Source organism: Phyllostomus discolor, chromosome 1 (assembly GCF_004126475.2).
Source record: "Phyllostomus discolor isolate MPI-MPIP mPhyDis1 chromosome 1, mPhyDis1.pri.v3, whole genome shotgun sequence".
Classification (NCBI taxonomy): domain Eukaryota; kingdom Metazoa; phylum Chordata; class Mammalia; order Chiroptera; family Phyllostomidae; genus Phyllostomus; species Phyllostomus discolor.
The window spans coordinates 166,820,459-166,833,788 of record NC_040903.2 but is presented as its reverse complement, the minus strand read 5'-3'; the positions used below and the strand labels follow the sequence as shown (position 1 = coordinate 166,833,788).

The 13,330-nt window shown below is 38.1% G+C and overlaps 1 protein-coding gene across 1 annotated transcript in view; it reads left to right on the top strand.

Moving 5' to 3' along the window:
* The window catches only part of RFX7 (regulatory factor X7), a 117,921-nt gene extending 105,175 nt beyond the window's left edge, over positions 1–12,746 (top strand). Inside the window, 4 exon segments of the mRNA XM_036033903.1 lie at positions 1,186–1,270; positions 1,911–2,118; positions 5,373–5,668; positions 6,802–12,746. Of these exon segments, the coding sequence (XP_035889796.1) occupies positions 1,186–1,270; positions 1,911–2,118; positions 5,373–5,668; positions 6,802–10,077 (3,865 nt within the window). The 3' untranslated portion in view covers positions 10,078–12,746.
* The last annotated feature ends 584 nt before the right edge of the window (positions 12,747–13,330 follow it).

Here is a 13,330-nt window from a genome sequence, read left to right as displayed (position 1 = left end):
ATGCCACAGTACAGCAGTTGTACATTATCAATTCAAACGGAGAAATGTGTTAACTTGCTTTCCTTCCTTCCTCTTATTTAGAAACATAGGGATCTCTTTTGCAAAATATATAACATTCAAAAAATTTTCTTGTGGAACTTGTACTGGAATATTAGTGCTGTCTTCAAAGCAGCCGTCTCCAACCTTTTTGGCATTGGAGACCCGTGTTGCGGAAGACACTTTTTCCATGGATGGGGTGGAGGCATGGTTTCAGGATGATTTAAGATTCAAGCACATTACACCCAGTCTCACCTCCTACTGTGCATCCCAGTTCCTAACAGGCCTAGACTGGTATTGGTCCAAGACCAGGAGGTTGGGGACCCCTGCTTTAAAGTATTTTTCAGCCAACTGTTTAAAATCTGTATTAAAATTAAAACCAGATTCCTCTTGTGATAAATACTTAGGAGCAAACAGAAATAAGGAAATGAAAATTAAGAGTTTATTAAAGTTCTTTCTACTCTTGGAAGAAGATAGAGGGTCTCTGTATCATATTAGAAGTACTTACTTCATCTCTCTCTGCTTAGCTCTTGGCCTTTTTCACAGCGTAAAAATTCACTGCAGTGGAGAGGAGAGGAAGGGGATGCTGGAAGGCTGCTTTTCTAGAATGGTTCCAGGTGTTCTTTCACCGTGTGTTACATGACCTGCCTTTGTTTTCTGAATACAAACAACAGTGTCTTGATGTGTCTTTGGCATGTTGCAGGTGATAATCCTGTGTGTTTCAGTGGAAAAAGAGAAATGAAAAGGTTAAAGCCCTTGTGACACTCTTAAGAGTTGTTTTTGTCCCAGTGCCCTGGGCTAAAGTTTCCCTTCTCTGTTCCAGGTTTCCATCTGGATATTTCTTTCCTTCTGACCTGTTTGTTACTGGTGGCTGGCACAGCTTATTAGAAACATTTATTCATTAAATTTATAACAGATGAAAATTATTTTGTTTTTCTTAAGACAGTAACATTCTACAAAGACTATTCCCATTTCAAAGGAGTACAGATCCTGAGTTTATAAGATTTCTTTCTTTTACTGAAAAACTCAAAAAGTAGATGTTATTTCATTCTGATTTTATTTTCACTTCATACATGGTTACTTCTCAGGTGCTAATTATGTAAGCAGTCCATCTAATTTAGAATACTTCAGACCTTAACTGTTCATTACATATTGCTACAGTGGACTAAGGAAAAAAGCTTTTGTTCATATGCCAACACTGCCCAATCTTGACTTTCACAAAACTGGAGATGGGGTAAGAATTCTGCCTTTTCTTTTTCATAAGTTGAATTGTACCTTAAATCAACGTTGACATGTATGCTGCATAGTCTCGTTTGGATAAAACTAGGGACCTGGAACTCTGCCTTTTACAAAATAAATGAGAAAAAAATTGAACAGTGGCTGAAAAATGTTAGCATATATGACTTAAATTAACATGACTTCTGAAACTAGAGGGGACAAGATAGACCTAAACTTACCAATTTGTAAATATATCCATAATATATATGACAGTACATATATTGTCAGAAGGAAAGATTACGTTGTAGAATAATATGTATGTTATACATGTCTGCAGAAGAGAAAATAATGACTAGTGGTATGGCTTTACTGATATCAGAAAAGACTTTCACAAAGATTTAAACTGCCTCTTAGTCTCCATGTAGGTTTAACAACCACTTAAATGTTGTATTCACACCGCCTCTGGTGGGCGCAGGTGCAGATGGGCCCTCTATGTGCAAGGCTCTTACGATGCCTGCCCACATGTCCCTTCGTGGTGCTCGACCTGACAGATTTGGATTCTACCGTTTAATTAAGATTGCATATCTTGAATGTGCTTCTGCTTAATTCCTCTAAACCTTCTTTTACAATTTAACTTTTCTTTTTCTTTTGTTTAGTTGGAAGGAGCTGAACCTTCTGGGCAGCTTCAAAATATTGACGAGGAAGTTATTTCTTCTGCTTGCCGCCTCGTGTGTGAATGGGCCCAGAAAGTGTTAAGCCAGCCGTTTGACACAGTCCTGGAACTGGCCCGCTTCCTTGTGAAAAGTCATTATATCGGCACCAAGTCCATGGCAGCTCTGACTGTAATGGCAGCGGCACCACCAGGTACAAAGTCAGTGTGCACCAGCAAAACTGGCAGGAGTGTTATTATCTTCAGAGCTGGTAGGAAAAGAAAGAGTTTAGCCAAAGAACTATTTTGTCTTTTTAGTATTCGTATGAGTTCACTCTTCACTTAACAATAAATTCATATGGGTTTTGTGGAGCCAACAAAAATGGTAATTAATAACAGTCCTTTCATTTTAAAGATTGAAGCTATCGTTATATATATTGCTCTGCTGAGATATGAAACTTTTAAGATTTCTCTCTTAATAGTAACTCTTCCACTGCTGTTTTAAAATTGAAAGAATACATGTATTTGTACTGTTAGTTTTATATGTGTACCTAAAGTAATAAGTATTAGATGAGCTTAAATTTTAAAATTACTTGAAAAGACTCCTATCCCAGAAACTAATGCTTATAAATAAAATGATCTTAGGACAATGTGAGATGCTTTAGTTTCACAAAAAAAAAAAGAGAGAAAATTTCTAACTGAGCAGATCATGGTAAGTAGTTGTGTCCCAGGCCTGTAATTTTTTTAGTGAAAGATTTTAAGCCAGACCTAGGTTATCTATGTTAACACACCTTTGAAATACCAGAATACTCCCAGAAGGGGGTATCAACCCTCCAGAGAGCACATAATCTTGTTAATAGTCCTGTAATCCAATGCCCAGCTGCTTCTCCCACTTCCATGTAGTTCCCGCCTTACTTCAAATGCATAAAAGAAGCTGCAGAACTCTTATTCCCCTGGAGTGTCTTTCTTCACTGCATGTGTGATCAGTTTAGCTCAGATAAAACTTACAAACATCCCCCAAAATAAACTGTATGAAACATTACTGTAAAATAGGAAGTGATTTTAATATGCAAATGAGTATTTTCATTCAAATGGGAATTTTAGAATTGACAGTATTATTGGGATAAATTACTTCTTTCTAAATTAATGGTTGTCTGAAGCATATGATAAAATTTTTTAAACGTCACATCTTGGTCATGTGTTATAAACCTAAAAAAGAGTAAATTGTGTTATTAGTCTAGGGAATTATAATCTCTACAGGAAAAAATGTGTTAACATAAAACTTGTTTTCCAGAGATGATTCTTCTGATTGTTTAATGTAAATATTTTTAAATTTACAAAAAATCTATCTCAGCCAGAATATAGTCTCTGAAATAACTTCACTTTTTATCTTAGTCATTTTAATAATCTTTTTTTCTTTTAGTTTATACTTATCAGAAGCTTTTAAGTTTTGTGGGGGGGCGGAGTGTTTGATGTGTAATTATTTTGTCATTTTATGGTCAGTTGAGGACCCACTTCAGCAAAAGAATCCTTAGTAGAGCCTTGCCATAATTTTTCCTGTCTAAATGTAAATGGTATGACCCAGATCTGTTTACACATACTTGTTCGTGAGTGGGAGACTGCTTGGACAGCCTTATCTGGCTAGATAGCTTTCATTTGACACCTGATTTATTCCCCCAGCGGTCCTATAAGGTGGGTGATGTTTAGTCCCATCTTACAGACCCGGAAACAGACTTGGGGAGGTGAAGTAATTTGTCCATGGGCAGATAAATAGTGAGGCCAGAATTTGTAGTGATTTGTCTGTCTTAAAAGCCCGGGTTAACTCAGTTACACCACACTCTGTCCTTATCTTCTGGCAAAGTGAGTTTTTGAAAGACAGGGGCCCTTCGGTGCTCAGTGTTCTTGCTCTCCTGCCCCTGCGCACGCCCGGAAGGGCCCTGGGACGAGGTGAGAACGAAGGTATAATGGGGAGAAGAAACATGTCTTCTTTCTTGTTTCCCACATTGTTCACAAAGTCTGGAAGAAACATTGAAAGAATTTTTAAAACATAAAATGTAAAGAAAAGTGTGTTTTTTAAACAAAGATACAAAGAATCACAAATGTGAACATGTTTTCCCTTTGTAAAAGTAGTCAGTTTGGGAAGTTGACTAAAAATTGCATTATCACTCAAAACATCTTTAGAATCTCTCTTGAAATTTTGTTCTCAGCCATTGCCACATTTTTTTAAATACCTTTTGTAGTGATTAATCTTCATCCTTTGAAGGTGAATTTGTTTTTTTATAAATGTAGTCTCCATATTATAGAGAACAGGTTGTGTTACAAATGTTCTTTTGTAAGTCAGCTGCTTGGAACTCATTCCTGTCCAGAAACCCTGGCAGTGGGGTAAGACAGCTTTGAGCCTTTGGCAGAAACTCTCAGGAGGCAGATGCTGAGAAGCCAGAGCTGCGGCTGGGGGCCAGGAGGGAGCGGAACAATTTGGGCTGGATTTGAAGAGGAAAAAAGACTACTTAGGAGATGTAGAGGGTGGGGGGAGTCAAAAGATGAGTGATTATTGAGGAGCGGGAGAGAGTTTACAGTCACTTCTTTCTCTCCTTCCTGTGTCTCCCTCCCCAAGCTGTTGTTCACTGAACAGTGAAAAGCAGAAACAGGGCTGGGAGAGCAATGGCGAGGTGCACCAGCAGGAGGCTGCTGTCCTCTCGTTTCCTCCCCACTCCTCGTACCAGCCGCAGCTTCGCTCTCCAGTGGCCCTAACGCCACACCCGAAATGTGAATTGAGCGTTTTCAAACATTGTTATATGGTCAGTTTTTCTTCAGTTATGATTTATCTCTTGTTTATTTTATCATTCCTTTTTCTCAGGGACACTTTTTCAAAGTATCTTAACCTCAGTCTTATTAAGAACCTGCTTAATTTCTGATAGGTTGTACTGGAATAATTGTACAGCAGCTAAAATAGTGGTACCTATTTTCATGAATTTCTGGTAGAATTAAAGACATTCCCATATAATTTCTTCCCTAAGATGTGGATGGTTTCAGTAAATATTTATTGAGTGCCCTTTGTGGGCTGAATATTAAAGTTACGAAAATTCATGGATTTTTATTAGAGAAGGAGGGAGGGAAATTTCCGACATCTGATAGAATGTAAAACATGCTCTCTTATTTATTTATCTTAGCTTCTGCACATTTATGACATAGCACTATTCAAACTCTTCATCTGTCACTGTTGGTTTAATGGAAACTGTCACCTGAGTCAAACCATATTTCAAAGTGTCCCACCAAGACCATATTGACAGATGTTTATAACTTAGAAATCTAATACTCAAGCTTTATAAAGAAACTGTGATTTAAAATTTTCTGGTTCTGGTTGCTTTGTCCAGTAGATGGTTATGTACTCGAATAGAGCTGTAACTGCTGTAACTGCCTTTTACGAAGGAGAGTGTTTACTTTAGCTCTCCTTTCTGTTTATTTTCAGGAATTAAAGGAATTACCCAGCCTTCTGCTTTTATACCTACAGCTGAAAGTAATTCCTTTCAGCCTCAAGTGAAGACTTTGCCATCGCCTATTGATGCTAAACAGCAATTGCAACGGAAAATCCAGAAGAAGCAGCAAGAACAGAAACTACAATCCCCTTTACCAGGGGAATCCTCAGCAAAAAAATCGGAAGGCACTACAACCAATGGAGTGACTAGTCTTTCTAATGGAAATCCTGCAATCCTTTCTCCTCAACCTATTGGCATCGTCGTGGCAGCTGTCCCTAGTCCCATCCCGGTAATGTCATTAAATGGCGTTTGGCCTCATTGGGGTGGTGCAAAAAATCATGTAATTAAAAGTAGTATATGAGAAGGAGGCAAATGTGGTGTAGATTTGGTTATAAACTAATTTTGTGACCACAGATAGATTCCATTTTAGTTGGCTGCCTTTTATTCAAAATATACCTTGTTGATTACAAAGTGAGCTATACAATGAACGTAAGTAAGAATACAAAGATCCAAGATATATAAAATATGCATACAGCCATTCAGAGAGAGCTTTATGTAAGAGATGAGTCATTTTTAGAGCTGACACAGTTGCAAGCTTTTTGGGGTTTAAACTTTTTTCTTTGTAACATTCAGATGGAACAAAATTCTAATGTGCTAACATAGACCTAGCTCTGTGGCTTGCTGGACATAGGACCTTGGGCAAGTCCCTCAACTATTACAAGTCTTGTTTCCTTATCAACAAATAGAGGTTGTGGTCTTAACCTTTCCTATCTCACACAACTGAGGTTATGATGAAAGGGGCTTTTACAATGAGAGTGTGTTGTGCTAAAACAAGGTGCTATTTTATGTTATTATTGTTGATATTATTGAGGAGAGATTTCATCTTGTTTTTCTTGTTCTTAATAATCATCATCGCTATCATGTCATAAAACGTGAACTATCTGGCAACCATATTCTTGCACTATTCACCGTAGGGCAAACTTGAAGAGACAAGCTCTGTCTGAGACCCACCCACTGTGGTTTAGTTACTAACGTCCAAGGCAGACCATTTGTAAGACAGTCTCCCTGTGAGTGAGTCATCTTCTTGGCACAGACTCCAGTAGATACCTTTATAGTTGCGTGTTTCTTCAAGATCGTATCTCCTTTTCTTATAATCTCCTTAAAAATAATTGTTTTAGTACATATTCATTATCTTAATGTTCTTACATATTGTATTTTGTAACTATATTGCACAGTGTTGCATTTATTATAATTTATAAGCCTGTATAGAACTGATCTAGAAGAACTCTCATCTAACATAGGAACTTTTTTCTTTTTAGCATAACATTTATGAAAATTTTTAATACTATATAGATATGTGATCTACAGTTAATATTCTAGACTTGTTAAATCTGATTTTTTTTGTTTTTCACTTTTTAATAGGTCCAGCGGACCAGGCAATTGGTAACATCACCAAGTCCCATGAATTCTTCTGATGGCAAAGTTCTTCCCCTCAATGTACAAGTGGTCACTCAGCACATGCAGTCTGTGAAACAGGCACCAAAGACTCCTCAGAACGTCCCAGCCAGTCCTGGTGGGGATCGTTCTGCCCGGAACCGCTACCCTCAGATCTTACCTAAACCAGCCAACACCAGTGCACTCACCATTCGCTCTCCAACTACTGTCCTCTTTACTAGCAGTCCCATCAAAACCGCTGTTGTGCCCACTTCACACATGAGTTCTCTCAATGTGGTGAAAATGACAGCAATATCCCTCACACCCAGCAGCAGCAGTGCCCCTCTGAAACATTCTGCCTCAGTAAACAGTGCTACGGGAACAACAGAGGAATCTAGGACCTTTCCACAGATCAAGAATGGTTCTGTTGTTTCACTTCAGTCTCCTGGATCCAAAACCAGTGGTGCCGGGGGAACGTCTGCTGTGGAAGTCAAGATGGAACCGGAAATCTCATCAGACGAGCATCCTGTGCAGTGCCAAGAGAACTCTGATGGTACTAAAGCTCCTAAAGCAATGCCTAGTGCCCTTTTGGGACAGAAAAGTAACACCGATGGAGGAGCGCAAAAACCTTCAAATGAAGGGGTCATTGAAGTCAAAGCAACTAAGGTCTGTGACCAGAGGACCAAATGTAAAAGTCGCTGTAATGAAATTCTCCCAGGCACTTCGACAGGCAATAATCAAAGCACTATCACTCTCTCAGTTGCCACTCAGAACTTAACATTCACCAGCACCAGCTCACCATCTAATGGTGATTCAATAAATAAAGACCCTAAATTATGCACTAAAAGTCCAAGAAAGCGACTCTCTTCTGTATTGCAAGAGTCCCAGGTGCCTCCTGTAAAGAAACCAACTGTGGAACAGTTTTCTGCGGTTATCATAGAAGGTCAGAAACCGGGCAGTGTTAAGAAGGACCAAAAGGTTCCACATTCAGGGAAAACAGAAAGTTCAACAGCAGGTGCTCTGATTCCTAGCAAGGTATCAATAAATGTCAACTCACACATAATGGCAAACCAGCCCTTGAATTCTTCTGCTCTTATAACCAGTGATTCAGCTTTGGAACAGCAAACACCATCATCATCTCCAGATATAAAAGTAAAACTTGAAGGAAGCGTCTTTCTCTTGGACAGCGATTCAAAAACAGATGGCAGCTTTAATCCAAACGAATGGCAACAGATCACTAAGGATTCTGAGTTTGTATCCACCGCCTGTGAACAACAGCAAGATATCAGTGTTATGACAATTCCTGAGCACTCTGATATCAATGACTTAGAGAAATCTGTTTGGGAATTAGAAGGAATGCCGCAGGACACGTATACACAGCAGCTACATAGCCAGATACAAGAATCTTCTTTGAATCAAATACAAGCACAGTCTTCAGATCAGTTACCTCTACAGTCCGAACTGAAAGAGTTTGAGCCTTCAATTTCCCAAACGAATGAAAGCTATTTTCCTTTTGATGATGAACTCACACAAGATAGTATTGTGGAAGAGCTGGTGCTCATGGAGCAGCAAATGTCAATGAACAATTCTCATTCTTATGGTAATTGCTTGGGAATGACCCTTCAGAATCAGTCAGTGACTCCAGGAGCTCCAATGTCATCTCACACCTCCAGCACTCACTTCTACCATCCGATCCATAGCAATGGCACTCCGATCCACACACCCACACCCACACCCACTCCTACTCCAACACCAACCCCAACCCCAACCCCAACCTCTGAAATGATTGCCGGGTCTCAGAGTCTGTCACGGGAGAGCCCTTGTTCCAGGCTAGCCCAGACCACACCTGTGGATAGTGCTTTAGGAAGCAGCCGACACACACCCATTGGTACTCCACACTCTAACTGCAGCAGCAGTGTCCCCCCCAGCCCTGTTGAATGCAGGAATCCATTTGCATTTACCCCTATAAGCTCCAGCATGGCGTATCACGATGCCAGCATCGTCTCAAGTAGTCCTGTGAAACCGATGCAGAGACCCATGGCCACACACCCTGACAAAACCAAGCTTGAATGGATGAATAATGGGTACAGTGGCGTTGGTAATTCATCCGTTTCTGGACACGGCATTCTCCCAAGCTATCAGGAACTAGTGGAAGACCGTTTCAGGAAACCTCATGCTTTTGCTGTGCCTGGACAGTCTTATCAGTCCCAGTCCAGACATCATGACACTCATTTTGGTCGTTTGACTCCTGTCTCTCCTGTCCAGCATCAAGGTGCCACTGTAAATAACACCAACAAACAGGAGGGTTTTGCAGTCCCTGCCCCTCTAGATAATAAAGGAACTACTTCGTCTGCCAGCAGCAATTTCAGATGTCGGAGTGTGAGCCCTGCTGTTCATCGCCAACGTAATCTTAGTGGAAGCACCCTCTATCCAGTATCTAATATCCCCCGATCTAATGTGGCCCCCTTTGGGAGTCCAGTAACCCCAGAAGTTCATGTCTTCACAAATGTTCACACAGACGCATGTGCCAACAACATAGCTCAAAGAAGTCAGTCAGTTCCATTGACAGTCATGATGCAGACGGCTTTCCCAAATGCTCTTCAGAAGCAAACAAACAGTAAAAAAATAACCAATGTTTTGTTGAGTAAACTGGATTCTGACAACGATGATGCAGTGAGAGGTTTGGGCATGAACAACCTGCCTTCCAATTACACAGCTCGGATGAATCTCACTCAGATTTTGGAAACTTCCACTGTTTTTCCTAGTGCCAATCCTCAGAATATGATCGATTCCAGCACTTCTGTATATGAATTCCAAACACCATCTTACCTCACCAAAAGTAATAGCACCGATCAGATCAGCTTTTCTCCTGGAGATAATCAAGCACAATCAGAAATTGGAGAGCAACAACTAGATTTCAATAGCACTGTTAAAGACCTGTTGAGTGGAGATGGCTTGCAAGCCAGCCAGCGGCTGGTAGGTCAGGTAGCGTCGGACCTCACCAGTGCTGCGTCCGATTTCCCTAGTGATATCAGGTTGTCTTCTGAGCTCTCAGGCAGCATCAATGATTTGAACACGTTAGACCCAAATCTACTGTTTGATCCAGGTCGTCAGCAGGGACAAGATGATGAAGCTACACTGGAAGACTTAAAGAATGATCCATTATTTCAACAAATTTGCAGTGAATCCATGAGTTCTATGACTTCATCAGGTTTTGAATGGATAGAAAGCAAGGACCATCCTACTGTTGAAATGTTGGGTTAAATTGTGTTTTATAATATGTAGCACACTGTATCTAAAGACATATGTATTGTATTTGTCTTAATGGAAGTGCCTCCCGCAGCAGAAACACTTACTATTAATTGTGACATTTTAAAAGAGTTTGCTGCAGAAGTGGTTTCTTCAATAGGAAATGGTTAGACTCGCCTCAGTTCTTTAAAAGTTTCTGAAAAGACAGTAGGCTGTAGAAGAACAAGTATTAGGTTTTAAATTGTATAATGTTCCCCATTTTAATCACATTGTTTGCTAGTAAACAATTGACTAACTAGCTTTTTACAAGAACAGGCTAGATCTTTATTTTGTGTAAGTTCATTTTAATTCATTGGTTGATCTACACAGAATTTAGAGGAAACCATTGATTTTAGGCATAGGCTTTTTGTTGTTGGCATTATCTTTTAGGTAAGAAATCATAGGTAAGGTGAATTGTAGACAAGAAGTTCTTGAAACAGGGATAATATTCAGGTTATTGTAAGTATTTAGGCTTGAAGCATAGAGCTACTGTAGAGTGGAAAATCTCTGTAGGACTGTCTGGGACTTCAGTACCATTTGCACCTGCAGTAAGGGCTTAAGTAGAAAAAGTAACAAAAAATTAAATATTAATTTAAGGAAAGCAAGAGCTGCACTATAATTTTTAAAAGGACAAACTAGTAGCCATTTATATTTGTGACCTTGCATTAATCTTATTTTAAAATGTTGATTTTAATATGGAGCCAACAGATACACACACACACACACACACACACACGTAAATAACTCCAAACATTGTAATTTAATAGAATAAAAACAAGCATGTTAGACAAATACTTTATGTTTTGTTATTTGGTAATTGAGATAGGGGATTTTAGAAGGATAGTAAAATCATTTTTTTGTTTCATCACAATGGCTGCTGCATGCATATAATATGGTAGAATTCTATTTAAGATTAATTTTGAAGTTTCTTTAATTATAATATTCTTAAGTCCTCACCTTAGTAACTGACTCCATCGCTCCTCCTGAATATAGTAATACACAATTTGATCATGGGACCTCTTTGAAAAACAAGCAGGAGGGAGATAACATAAAAAACTGAACAAAAAACATTTCACCACCCAAGGTCTGAAGCCACAAATCTTTGTATCTCTGATAAAACAAAGGGGGATATCAATATTACTTGAAGAAGAGGAGCATTTTATTACATGCTTAATTTATTTATTGTGATAACCACAATTGCAAAATAAGCACTCAGGATTTGTTTTAAAATGTTTCTCTCAATGGCTCCCATTTTGTTTTATGAATATTATTTATGAATTTCATGTTGACACAAGTCTGCTCACTAGCTGACACCTCCATTTAACTGTTTTCAAGATTACTTTCACATAGATTTAAAAATTGCCATGAAGTTTTAAAGCTGGCATTAAACCATTGCTGTGCTACCTTGAACCTAGCTAAGTTTTCCTTTATCTCAATTAGTAAGCCAATCAGAAGATTACAATCAATGAATATTTAACAGTTGTGATGAAGGGTGTAATTTAATAAGGTTTCATTGTTCACTAAATTTGCAAGGTGTAGGGTATTAATATATTTTGATAAATAAATGGTGCTAGGTTTGGCTCAGAGGTTTATATATCGATATGTCCTAGTTATTGGCATTTGTGTGTGTTTGCTGTTATCTTGATTCAATTATCTGTTAGATATTTTTTCCTAGGTTAGTTCTTTCTTCACTGTACATTGAGACACAGCACTACTGCACACCAAAGTACGCAATTCCCAAAGGAAACTGTGTGATTTCTTCTAACAAATGATGAGAGCCTTTCTATATGAGATACTCTGAAAAGGAGATTTTGAGGCCATTCTAATCCCATGTTTACATTATTAACTTCCTACTAATATAAAAATAATGGAAATCTTTTTTGATAAAAATATAAAAACCGGAGGATTTTTAACCCCCTGTACAGTATTGCAGCAAACACTTTAAATTTGGTTGAATTCGTCCAGCAAACTTTCTGGGGTTCATATATTGCACTAAATTTGTTGAACCTGTGGTAGGCACATCTCTTAGGATAAATGCAACCAATACAGTCCACAGATTAAACTTTTTAAATGTGTTTCATTATGAAAAGACAAAATGTCATCAAAGTGACAGATAAAATTGTCTTATGTAGCAATGTGCATTGATCTCAATGAGATATTTCTATTTCTTATTCTCTTACATGAGAATATTACAGCAGGAAGAATTTAGTTTGCTTCACCATGTTAATACATGATCACAAAATGTGCATGAGTGTTATTGACTTATCTTGTACAGTACTAGGTATTCCTGTAACCACTTTTTTTTTTCTTGGCTGTATTGAAACTGGTTCAGTGTTAACCAGGCAAGCATAGTTATTCACAAGTTATTTTTTACATTTACTAATTCTGCTTAGTTATTGTTGACTATGTTCTTTTTCTCAGATTATTTTCATTGTTTTGATGTTTAAAACATTTTGCATACTGTTTATCATGATAAGACTTCATGAAGTAAATAATTTTGCATATAATTGCAATAAGCACTGACTTTTGAACTGAAAAGAAGGAAAGTGTTTTGTGCATTGCATCTGAGGTTCATATAATAGTCTTGTACTATAATGTGCTTAACTACACCATAAATGACAAAAACAAGCCCTGTTTTATGTTTTCATTTAGTGCAAAAAGTCAGATTTCCCCAATGTTTTGTTGTCTGTTGTACCTGCTAAAACTACAGTAGTTGAATATTGCAGTAGCATTTCAGTTCTCTTTTTTTATTGAAAGTGCTCAAAAATTGTTTTTTAAATGTTTTCAAAATCAATTAAAAACATTTTATATTAAACTGACTGGATCTTAAGGTGATTTCTGGGATCTGTTTTTAAGTAGGCAGCATACTGTTTTATAAACAGACACGATGCCATTCTTTCTTAGAGCTCATGAAATTAGGGGAAATGGATAAAATTCAGTACAAAGTAAAACGATGCTGCCAATGTGCCCTCTGCTCTTAATCCAGGACACACAGGTATTACTCATCAGAGCCCTGCTGTTCACTTGGGACTTACTAATGGCACATGGTATAGAGCTTATTACACACACACACAATCTTTTTGCTCATTCATATAATGTTTGCTTTAAAATGTTATCCTACATGGTACCTGGATGTATATATTCTTGGAGGTTTGAAATAAAAATAATAGAAAAATGGACAAGATTTTTTAAAGCACAATGGTATTCAAAAGCAAGTTAAGCAAGCCAA